This window comes from Crocodylus porosus, unplaced genomic scaffold (genome assembly GCF_001723895.1).
Source record: "Crocodylus porosus isolate Cpor-Errol unplaced genomic scaffold, CroPor_comp1, whole genome shotgun sequence".
Classification (NCBI taxonomy): Eukaryota; Metazoa; Chordata; order Crocodylia; family Crocodylidae; genus Crocodylus; species Crocodylus porosus.
This window is the reverse complement of record NW_017728886.1, coordinates 164,097,237-164,109,721: the sequence shown is the minus strand read 5'-3', so window position 1 is coordinate 164,109,721 and position 12,485 is coordinate 164,097,237. Positions and strand designations below refer to the sequence as shown.

Below are 12,485 nucleotides of genomic sequence, written 5' to 3'. Positions count from 1 at the left end.
GGAGTGCAGGGTGGGGAGAAGAGCAGCAGATCATTTGCTGCTCAGCTTTCTGCTCCCTCCCCTGGGCAACCCACCTGACCTGTTTCTTTGCTTTCTGCTCCCTGCCTGATCTGCTCCTCTGCTTATAGGCCCTGATCTGCTGCTCAACTTTCTACTCCTTGCTCTGTACTCCTGGGTTTATCTGTTACTCTGCTTTCTGTTCCCAGCCTGATCTGTTGCTCAGTTTTCTGCTCCCTGCCCAGTCTGCTGCTCTGCTCCCCGCTCGATCTGCTGCTCAGCTTTCTACTCCTTGTCCTTGCCCTGTGCTCTAGGGTTTAGCCGTTGCTCTGCTTTCTGCCTGATCTGCCCCTCAGTTTTCTTCTTCTTGCCCTGCGCAGCTCGCTTGATCTGCTGCTGAGCTTCCTGCTCCCTTCCGGCCCGCCCCAGGCCTCCCACAGAGTCCCCACCCCCGCCCGGGCTGTAAAACACCCTACACCTCAGATCTGCTCTCCCAGGCCCGCAACAACGTCCTGCAGGTCCTGGACCCCACCCCTACACTTTAACAGCCCCGCCCCCTTGTTGACACTGGCCTCGCTCCGCCCCCCGACGCTCCGCATCAGCTGCTGCTGTGACGTCACGGGCCCGCGGCCCGGCCCCGGCGCGCGCGGCCGGGTGACGTCGGGCGGCGGTTGGCGAGCCGGTTCCGGGCCCCGGCGGGGCGGGGCGGGAACGCAAGATGGCGGACCAGATCCCGCTGCGCCCGGTGCCGGGCAGCGCCCAGCGGAGAGCGGCCTACTACGCCAGCGCCTCGGCAGCGCAGAGGCACAACAGGTACCGGCCGGGGGCGGCCCCGAGCCCTTGTACTGCTGCCCAGCTCGGGGCGGGGCTTCTGTGGGGCAGCGCCAGGGGGCGGGGCTTCCGTGGAGTGGGGGAGGCTGTAGTGGGTACCCTATTCCCACCTCTGCTGGGCATGGAGGAACCAGGAAACCGCAGGAAAGATGTGCCCCCAGGCTGTTTGGGTAGGTGTAGGAAGGGTCCTTCCTGTCTGGGGGTTGGGACTCTGACCTCTGGAGGTCTCTTCCAGGACCACTTGTTCCTTCTTGTTCTCCTGTGGGCAGGCCCAGGTGGAGCTGTTTTGCATGTTCAGTGCTCTACACCTTGAACAAGGCAAAACTTTGCAAGGTCAAATATGCATTGGATGAAACAAGCTTTCTGGCAGCAAGAGCTGGATCCAGCCAAGGGCCCCAAGTCCAGACTGTCAGTGGCTCTCAGTTGCTGCCTACTGCTAACTCGCACCCCTCTGCAGAACTGTCTGGATCCTGACAGCACTGGGTGCATCTACATGGTCAGCACCGTGCCTTAGTTACTGCCTATTTACTTGACTACTTGTTTAATGAAGTAGTAACTAAATGCGCAGTAACTGGAGTTACTGCACAGTAGTGCTGGTGCACGGTTATTTTGTGACTGCGCATTAGCCTAACAACACTGTGCAGTAGGCTGTTAGCACGGTTTTTAACTGCCACACTGCTGCACAATATTATTAGGCTAATGTGCAGTAAGTGTCTCGTGTAGATGCAGCTACTGGGTAACAGTGTGCCTAACTGTCATCCCAGTGGGGGAGTCTCTGTGCCTCTGATGCTTGGGTGCATCCACTGCTGACTTCCTGGTTGCCGGATGCTGGGGGATGGGTCTGAGCTCTATCCAGTGAAGTAGTGAGTGTGTGGGCGTGGGGGAGGATGAGTTATGTGGCCTGGCTTGGGCATTGGGTGGCAGCATGAGCCACGCACATTGCTAAAGGGCTACAGGCTCTGAGGGTTTAGGTAGGGTGGTTACGCCCCTTACTGACTATTAAATGAGGTACCTAAAGCATGAGCCTTTGGGAGGGCGTCAGTTCCAGCAGAAGGTGCTATTTTGCCGAAACAGAACAAAACAAAAACGTTCACAGACTAAGGGCATTTATACACATGCTCTGGGAGTGGGGCAGGGGGCACTTTAATTAGAATGACTCCAAGAGCTGCTCTAATTAAAGCACCTAGAATATCATGTGTATCAGCATCCCCATGCTGAAAAATGGTGACAGAGGCACTTTAATTAAAACGCATCAAACGAGCTTTAAAGTGCCTCTGGCATCATTTTTCAGCTTGTGGATGCTGATGCACGTGATGCTGGAGTTTCATGGATCACAGTAATTGTCATGCTCTGGCAGACTCGATTAAATGAGTCTGTTCCAATGCGTTGTAATTGCAGCATGTCGGAGCAGCCTCTCTGCATGTATATAGGCACTCTAAAGTTCCAGTACCAGTGTGATTTGTTCAAGTAGCAAAAACAGTGATGTGGGGGGGGGGGTATTCAGGGGTAAATCTTCAACTGCTGAGGCTGCTAAGGTAGCTGGTATGATTGCTGTCATGGAAACAAGTAGGAAGAGCCCTTATGTTTTTAGCTTGTTCATTAGATTGTGCCATGGCCAGTCGGTGTTATTGTCATCAGCTGGTCAGTTTTACTGCTGTATGACGTGGGCTTGTACAGACTACAGGGGAGGCTGTAAATCAGGGAAGTAGGCATGAGGGTTGGGCAGATGTTATAGCATGTGAAGTGATTGAAATGTCTGTTCTTGGAAGTGGATGATCTGCTTCTAAAGGCAAAGTGATGATCTGTCGCTTTCATCGTCAGTGGGACAAACAAGTCTGTTTTCACTTAGTTGAAAAATTCAAGAAGTGTATGTGTAATATAGCAGTGACAAGTAGATAAGATTTTTAATACTTTTTGGCTTTGGTAAAATGAACAGAGATATTTGGATTCTTGTTTTGTTTTGTTTTGTTTTGGATTGTTTGTATCACCGGGGCCACATACGCTTTTTTTCTTTCTCTTGTTTATATATCTTAGATTCTTACGTGGCCTCTTCTGTAATACAGGAGCACCTCATTTTACTTTATTTGCCCTCATGTGGATATTATCCTTGTTTGACAGATGGGGAGCTGAGATGAAGTTGCCCTAAGGGACTTCTCCAGATTCAGAGAAGTCTGGCAGAGCAGATAATCAAACTGATGGCTCTCAAGTCATGGACTAGAGCCCTAACCACTGGACTGTCCCACCTCTCTAATTATTTATCTTTACAGCGCACTTCATCCAAGTGTGTATCCTGTAGCCTGAAAATAGTCTAGTCACTCACTTGGGGTATGTATTTATTTGAACTTAAAGCACTGTCATGCTTGTGGCATTAAGTACACCCAAAGTAGTTTCCTTCATTTTCAAGGTGTCTAATAGCTGTTTGGTAGCTGCTTCTTCATTCTAGCTTAGTTACATAGAGTATAGTTAAGTGAAAAAATAATGGGGTTGAAAGAATGCTACACTTCAGTGGTTTATGCCTTTAATTGTTGTGTAGGTAACTGGAGTTTGTTATAATGTGAGCATTTGGCCACATGTTGGGACACTGGAGTTGGTTACAACGTGAGCAATTGGCTGCATGTTGGGACTGGCATTATGTCAGACAGATGAACAAATTTTATGTTTACAGAATACATTGTATTACCTTCTGTGTAATAATTCCTGAGCCTTGAATTATAGTTGAGGCTGCAGAGAAGGCCCCTGCCCTACAAATCCTTATGAAACTTCATTTTTATGTGAAGTCACTGAGGTTGCTCTCAGGAAGAAAGTTAACACCTGCATATGTGCTTACAGCATCAGAGCCTTTTTGCATTATTTTGATTTCAGAAAATGTTTAAAGACAAATGTTTGTTGAAGTATGATGGAGCACTATCTAGGGGCTAGTGTAGGAACATGGCTTCTAGTCTATACCTTGGCCCCTGGCCTACTTTGTGACCTTGGGCAAGCTGCAAAGGGTTTGTCTTCACTACAGGACTACTTTTATTTTACAAGATGAAGTCTCCTGACCATGTGTTGACATATTAACTGGAGTGAGACAAAGCTTTTACTGAAGTTTGGCTGTCCCAGTGGTGTACACCTTAAATTAGCACAACTCATCAACAGTTAACACAGATGCTCTGCAGAACTCAAGTGTTGGTTGGTATTGTGACTGTTTTTACTTGGATTAGGTTAAGTAGGGAAGAGGTAGTTTTAAGTGTAACTCTAGTTAATTCTTACTCTTTTAGCCTATGTGTTTGATTGACTTTATCATCTCAGAATGACTAAAACATATTTATAAAAACCAGTGCCAACCTTTTGGGCAAAGTCTGATGAAGATGACGTACCCATAATGTTTTTCTCTTGTCTGTAATGTGGAAAAAAAATGGTTGCTTGATGTTTAAGAGCTTGAGAGTCCTTTTAGGTTCTCTGAAAGGATCTTGGTAATTTAATATTTTCAGATGTTTGACCAACAAAATCAAAATAATAAGAAGTGATTTACAATGGTGAAGTTGTGCATTCCTTTTTGGTTTTACTTAAGACGTATGAGCAGGGATTATTTGTCCTTTTCCACCATCACTTTTCCGATCTTTTCTGTAGTTTAAGCTAGAAACTCGACCGTTTTTGACTTTTTTCCTGGGATAAACTTTAAATAAACTACCATATTTATTCAACTATATGGCAGTTCCCCCCTCCATATCCCCCCCCCCCTCACATCAGCATGGGTGTCATCGAACTGCTGCTAGAAGCAGCATGTGCTCAGTCATGGAAACCAACTATGAGATTGATTGAATGCAGCCTATGCTGAGCATGCTCATAAAGCACATGGCCCAACACACTGCTGGGGACCTACCATAAGTCTAGGTTAGTGCGGCCCATCTGAATAAGATATAGTGCCCATTGTGCTTAGTCTCCTTCCATGCCAACTCATTTTTCAAGTTGCGGTGAACCACTACATCAAATACATTTCAGGGTGGATAAAAATCGATGATTTAAAAAAAATCAATAAAAAATTGGATGTTTATTTAAATCAGATTTTTTGATTTAATTGTATTTTTGATTTTTAATATGCTTTTAAAAATGTAAACCTATATAAAGATAGTTTTAATATAAGATATGTTAAAACTTGAAGATATCATCATGGAATAGAGATTATAACTTCTAATTATATACTGTTTGAGACAATATATTCATATAACCTTTTTAAAAAAGTTTTATAAATAGGTCACAACAGGCTATGGACTATATTAGGGGCCCAATCTTATGGGGTTTGATCCTCTGTAGCTTGGTAAAGATTTAAAAAAAACACTTCACCCAATGGGACTCCGTACTCAGTCTAGAAGATTCCATTAAGCATCTCTGTGATGCTTAGTTTCAGTTCCCAAACCATGGATTTGTGTCCCCAGAGATAACATCCTTCTTAACAGCAGTATGTGGAGATGAGTTTACCTACACATCAGCCCTCTTGTCTCTCTGCAGGTTTGTGTACACAAGAGTCAAGTCCTTACCCCTCTCTCTAAAATCGCAAAGTTTCCAGAAGTTAAATGAGTAGAGCATATCAAACAACAAGAATGCACTTTTTGTAAGAAACAGTGATTGAATCAAGGCTTCCTGACTGGTGATTTAAATTGATTTGACTTAAATCAAATCCACCCTGACACATTGTGACTTCCTCTTAACTCCTACAGCCAACCAGTGCCTTTCTTTTCCATTTCTGCTGATTCCTAAGAGACTCTGTGGCCCCTTCTCTCAGCCTGTTGCATGTGATTAATGTAGTCTCACCCTCTGTTGGATGGAGACAGACCAAGCAGCCCTGCACTTCACCTGTATATACATTTTTGAAGAGTCCCAGGACTTGTGACAAGAACACCTAGCTCCAGTCATGACTGGGGGGCGGTCTAATTAGTACATGGTCCTTTGGGGGTGTGTCTGGAGTACACATATGTAGTGAGCAGTGCTGGGCTGTGGGATCACCTAGCTTAAAAAGTTGTTGATTTTGCTGGGGCCCAGCCCAGTGAACTACAGGCAGTCCTCGACTTACAACATTTTGAGTTGCAACATTTTGCACTAACGTTTCTAAATTGACACCCCGTTTCAACTTTGCGATGCTAGTTTCAACTTTGACATTGCTTGATCCAATGTGATGCCATGCCAGCGAACAAGTTTGCTGCATCGCTCATCTCCCTGGAGAACATCTGTCCAAACTTCCTTGGACACTTTCTTTAAGAAAGTAGACAGGTCTCTAGAAAAACCTGCAGCCAAGGCTCCTGAGAAGACTCCAGCCAAGAACCCTTCAAAAAGTCCAGCCAAGAACCCTTCAAAAAGTCCAGCAATGTCACCTCAAATAAGTCCTTCCAAATCAATATGATTGCTATTTACAATATAAATACATTAATGCAACTATATTACTCATCTATAATTGATTGAGTACAAACTGCTGTGGTATTTTTGGTGAAAATAGGGTATCAGGCCTTGCTTCAGGAACCAATCCCCTATTTATAACATTGTTTCTTATGAGAAAATTGGTTCCAAGTTGCAATGTTTTGACTTACGACACAACTGGTTCCTGAAAACCATGTCTTAAGTCTGAGGACTGCCTGTATATGAGAAGTCATGAGCCATTCCATTCTGGACTAGTATCTGTATTTCTGGACTTCATACTATATAAAAAATAGGTACAAAAGTGGTGCTAAAAAGTGTGTTTATGGAGTACCTGTGCTGAAATTTGCAGCAGTCAGGATTGGAATCACAGCAGGCTTCTGTTTTCCTCTGCAGTTTCTGCCCTCCTCGCTGTCCCTTTCCTTTCCATCTCTCGCCCCTTACTGTCGCATGCAATTTGCTTCCACATTGTGCTTGGGGAAGGAACAGCCTGAGCAGGTTCTGACTGTAATAGGAGGGTGGAGACAGAAAGGCTGTGGAGGGAAGCTGACAGGGCAGAGGGCACCCCCTTAATGTTATTTTCCCTGCTATAGCAGTGGGAGGGGAATGAATTAAAGGCAACGCTCTGATAACTAGATTCTATACCTGTAAAATTATAACAAGTGGAAAAATTTCCATATATAGAGTCTTATTTTTGCGTGGGGGGGTCATCTTTTATTTGAGTAAATATTCTGATGTTGGAAAGCAGAGGACAATTGCTTCTATTGGGTGATTTAAAAGTTTGAAATTTAATTGTTGGAGGAATGTTTCAGAGATAGATTTTGATTCCATGAGTTCATTCTTTCTGTGAAGATTTGTGAAAGACTGCAGCAGCCTGTGAAACTTCAGAGTTCTGCAAAGACTAGGTTTTGGCCTGCTAGATGCATTTAAGATTCCGCTTCTCCCTTTTCCCCCAAACTTCCACATTTTAATATACCATGAGGAAGCAAAAAGTTCTTCCAGAACTCCAGTTTCAAAGGTTACCTTTTAAAGGTGAATTAAAGAGGTTTTTAAAACTTGTTAGGATTTCTATTCTGAAATTCAGTGGTTTATATTTTTATACTGGAGCAGTTGATTACAGAATCAATGCTTTAACATAGTAGAGAAGTTTCACTATTACCTCATTGTGAGCATCAGTCACCAGTTTTTTTACGGTAGGAGGAAAAATAAGTCTTGGCATTCTTTAGAAGTAATAAGAACTTAAACTAATTGACATAAAACACTTTCAAGTGAACATAGTATGTTTGCAGGAGGGTGGCTTACATTTTGGTTAAACTAGTTTCTAAATACAACTTTTATCTATGTGCAAGACATTAGTTCTTCAGGACTGATACTAGTGGAAGCTTGTTTCTCCCCAAATGTAACATCTGAACTTTTTTGCAGTTGCCTGGAAGCTGGTTACCTCGAGCAGCTTTAGAACTGAATTGAAGGACTTGAATTATTTTAAGAGTTTTAGATTACCATGCAGTATACAGGAATATATATCTTTACCAAAACTTTGGAGCACAGGCATATGGATCCACATAATGGAGTGGTGTTGGACACTTCCAGGAGAAGGAGTTTTCTCAGAATCCATTCTTCCTGCTTTCAGTTTTAATGGTGAAGTTATGTACCTCCTCCCTCTTCTTACCCAAAGGTTGGAAGGTTAAAGGTAGACTTCATGTGGATCTTGAGTTCCAAAACTCTCTTGCCTCTCTACATTTGGTCATTAATGACATGGTCAAAAAAGAATGAAATGTCATGTAAAAGGCTCGTAGTTTTTCTTATGTTTTTCTTTAATTTTTTCTATTATTTGCAATGGATGTGTCATTAATTCATGTAAGAAGCAGTTATTCCTAAATACGGCTAAATTTTCTTTAAATATGATTAGATAGATAGATATAGGCTTTGTCTTTTCCATACAATGCATGAGACAGCATCCATAGCTTTGAAAACCTCAGCTGCTTTTTCCTATTTTATCAGGTTGTCTGAATGGATACTGTCTCCAAATTTCTTTGCTAGACAGTTAGGTCAATACTGTCCTTGAAACTGTAAATATGCCTAAAATAATTATGGGGTTTGAATGTATGAACTTCCAAACTGTAGGTCAGATTTACGGACTGCATCTGCCACTTCATGCAAATAAATATTTTGACAGGGAAAGAAGTTACTCCATCATTAAAAACCCTCAGGGTCTATTGTGATACATTTCTCAACATCTTGGTACATAGATGAACTAGCAGGGTTCATGATGACTGATTGTTCCTGAAGTTTGGGCAAGCACATCCACTTGCCCAAGTTTCTCAACATGGGCAAGTGGATATGCTGTTTTGTCCTCACAATGTACCATCAACAAGGTGTCCGTGCCAATAACGAATTTAGGTAACTAACTGCTGTCTGCACTGGCTAATGAAGCTTTTGTGCCTTGGAGGGTCTTACACACTACAAACTCTGAAAATTTGTACTTTGGTATTATCTATCAACTGCAGAAAGTTTAATGCTATGTATGTTGTAGGGGTATGCTGTGCACTCTTTTATCTTAAAAGACAATACTTTGGCGTTGAATGGTTCTCTGATGATTATGATTTAGGGTGTAGAAAATCCACAAATGAACCTGTTACAGGAACATAGACTAGAAGGAGTGCAATTTGAACTGTGTGGTAAGAATAAGGGAGCCAAATAATGGTCCATTTGGGCTATTTTCTGCAGTATATGGAGGCTATTGCCTTGCATTCAGATGTCATTTCCATGATTCTTTCATTTTGCTCTCCAGGTTGTTTTTATTTTAAGGATTTATCCTAAAATTAGAAATTTGAATGTTATTTCTTACAGCTCTCAAAAAATAATCTTTTAGGAGGATGAGATGGGAGGAAGGGACTGCTACTAGAAGACATAGCAGTATTGATTACGGTGCACCCCTTTTGAGCCCACTTATTCCTGGTATCAGGGTTGAGACTCTTCATTTATACTAAGAAGACTTGTGCTTCTTGAAAGAAGAACTGTACTGGAATTTCAAGTTACCATGATAGTAAAGAGAGGCTTATCTTGCCAAGGAATTGGAAGAATGCTTGGCACCTCAATAACAGAATATCTTCACGTATTTTCCAGAATCAGACAAAAGTCTGATCAGAAATTAATCAGCTACTTTACTGGTGGCAAGGTGTCTTTGACATGCAGGTAACTTTAGATGGTTGCAGGTGTCTTTTACCATTTATATTAATGCATTTTTCTTGTTTTCTTCTTTTGTCTGGCATTCTGAACAGTATAATGGGGGAGAAGGGAATGAGTATAATGTTCTATTTGTATTCAGGTTGATTCTAAAGCTGTTTTTTCCTTCTTTTTGAATATACCCTATATAATAGTAAATGTAAGAAGCTAGTATCCTAAAAGAAATCAGTGTTCTGGGTTCTTTCTCGGTTAGACAAGGGAACAGCTCTTGTGCATTTGGGACAAGATCCTGTCTCCACTCTTGATTCTTTCTCCTCTCTTATTCTTTTGGTTGGTAGAGTGATTTTGGATGGATCTTTCCAGGCAGGTCTGAACCCAGTCCTGCCCCAGATGCACAGAATTCTCAATTAAATCATAGAGAAGTAGAGTTCCAGAGGTCACCTAGTCTATTTCCCTTAAGGATCATCCCTATCCAAACCATCCTATACAAATCTATTATCTAACCTGTTGGCAAAACTACAAGGCATAACATATTAACCTGCCACAGGTAGAGTAGGGGGAAATAGGGTTCTGTGTTGCTTGGTGCTTTGAACACAGGCTAAATTACCATAAACCACAGGTGGTTGGGACAAAACAAGGTCTTTTAATTCTGAGTAATCTGGTTTTCCTATTTCTATCCTTTACCTTCTAGCAGTTCCCCCTAGAACCTTTTATCTTTTCCCTGCACAGCTATCTGGCCTGTTCAATCCCATATTCTTTATGCAGCTTCTTTGGTACACCTTCATAGAGAGTGAGTATAATTTATAGTGTCCAAGTCATGGACTTTGGTCACTTTGACTCAAAACTGAAGGTTCTGGCATTCTCATACAGCCAAGTGGTTGCAAAATGGGATGGTTTTATAAGAAGTCGTCGTTCTGCTTCCAGTACCAGAGTTTATAAAGCCTGGAGAAACTGTAAACAGTATGGGATTGTAGTGGCTGAGTGCAGAGGGGTATAAAAGTAAACCATGTCTGGTCAGGAGGTGGAGCATAGATGAGGAGATGATGCCTAGCAATTGGTGTTCTGTCCTTGTCCTTAATAGGACAGGATAGGAAGACTATTTTACCTTGATGTGCTATGCGGTCCTGTGGCTTCATGTGTCCACATCAGTAATTTTGTAATAACCACATAAAATAAAAGCTACTGCAGGATCTGTGTGTTGGCTGCTTTGCTGTGTGCCACTGATTGTGGAGCATAAATGTGGTCTGTGTTCAGGGGGAAACCTGGATTCAACATGAAGTTCAGGATGGATAAAAATGAATGATTAAAAAAGATCCAAAAAAATTATATTTTACACATTTAATTGTATTATTAATTTTTTTAAGATGCTTTTTTAAAAAAAAAACAACAAAAATACCTTATAAAGATAGTTTTTATTTAAGATATGTTAGAGCTCAAAAATATCATCATGGAATAGGGATTATAACTTCTAATTAAGGCATTCTGTTTGAGACTATATATTCCTGTAGCCTTTTTAGAAAAGTTTTATAAATGGGTCACAACAGGCTCTGGACTATATTAGGGGTTCTCAGAAGATCCTCTGTGGATTAGTCAAGATTAAAGAGAACCACTCTGCCCAATGGGACAGAATGCTCAGTCTAGAAGATCCCATTAAGCATCTTGGTGATGCTTAGTTGTAGTTCCCAAACTGAATTTATGTCCCCAGAGAGAACATTCTTGTTAACAGCAGTATATGGAGATTAGAGATAACAGATGTGATTACCTACCCATCAGCCCTCTTGTCTCTCTGCAAGCTCTTACATCTCTGTAAAAGTGCAAAGTTTCAAGAAGTTAAATGATTAGAGGATTGTTGTGGGTGGAGTAGATCTGGGCAAGGAGGAGGAGTCTGGAGATGCATGGAAGGAGGGAGGAACAGTAGAAACAAAAGAGAAACATTTTGAGCAGAATATTCCAGAAGTTTTGAGGGATACATTTCTGACTATAGCCTATCCACTGATTTGAGATCTAGTGAGGGAATGGTATGGTAGAAGGGAAAACCTATCATGGCAGCAGGCTTGCCGGGCTGTAAAAGAGACACTGTTTGTGAATATTTTAATGAAGTTTATCTCAAACAACAGGAATGCACTTTTGTAGAAAATAATGATTTAAATTGAGGCTTCCTGACCAGTAATTTAAATCATGATTTAAATCAATTTGATTTAAATCAAACCCACTCTGGTGAGGTTAGAAAGCAGTAAAGACCAAAAAAAAAAAAATGGTACTGCATATCTAGAAAATGGTCTTCTCTCTATTTCCTGCTAAACCTAAAGTATATTATTCCTGCTGGATTTTCTTTTTTCTGGTGACCCTTTTAAGTTCCTGGTTCTAGTTCCAACAGGCAGATTGTTCTTTGCTCTGAAGTGGTCTTCTGAAAATAAAGCACGCAAAGGGTTGGTAAACATTTATAAACTCTTTTATTCCAAGAAACTGTCTAAGCTAGTGGGGGCTACCCTCTTTGGGAAGTGTTCCATGCATGAGCCTGTCACACTTCCCGACTGATGACTTGTTGAAATAGTGATTTAAATCTCTTTCGGCTCCAGTCTCCCAAAGATTTTTTTCTCTTTAATATTTTTCAGGCATGGCTACCCTTAAGTCTCTTTTAGACTTGTCTGCAGGGGGTGTCTCCATGTTTACTTATAGCACAGCTATTTTATATTACAAAGTGTTAGCTTTTTGGCTCAGCCAGTGCTCTGGGGACACTTAGAAAAGTGCTTGATGCACTGTTAGGATCACTAACATAAGGATTACCTATATGTGAAGTCTTTCTGAAACCTCCTGATTTAATTCCCTGGTCTGGAAAATGGCATCTCTTTGATCCTTTAGTTCCTGGAAAACTGCAGTTTCAGTGAGATCTGGAAGCTAGCCAGGCCCCTCGATACAGAAGACTCTTCACCTGGGAATGAGCAGAATATTGCTGCTATGGATATTGTCACTTCAGTATAAATAGTAAGCTTGGCAGAATTCTTCCCTGGCTGAGCCTTTTTTAATCTTTCAGCCAAAGTCAGGTTAACCTCTGTATTTGTATTCTCCCCTGTCTATAG

At 41.9% G+C, this 12,485-nt stretch overlaps 1 protein-coding gene across 2 annotated transcripts in view; it reads left to right on the top strand.

The window, feature by feature from the left end:
• Positions 1-673: 673 nt before the first annotated feature.
• The window catches only part of ATP9B (ATPase phospholipid transporting 9B (putative)), a 325,951-nt gene continuing 314,139 nt past the window's right edge, over positions 674-12,485 (top strand). The window contains exon 1 of one of the 2 annotated variants that reach the window (XM_019544740.1): positions 674-810. In XM_019544740.1, coding sequence (XP_019400285.1) covers positions 716-810 — 95 coding nt within the window. In that variant the 5' untranslated portion in view covers positions 674-715. The remainder of the gene's footprint in view (positions 811-12,485) is intronic. The other variant, XM_019544749.1, reaches the window with a different exon arrangement.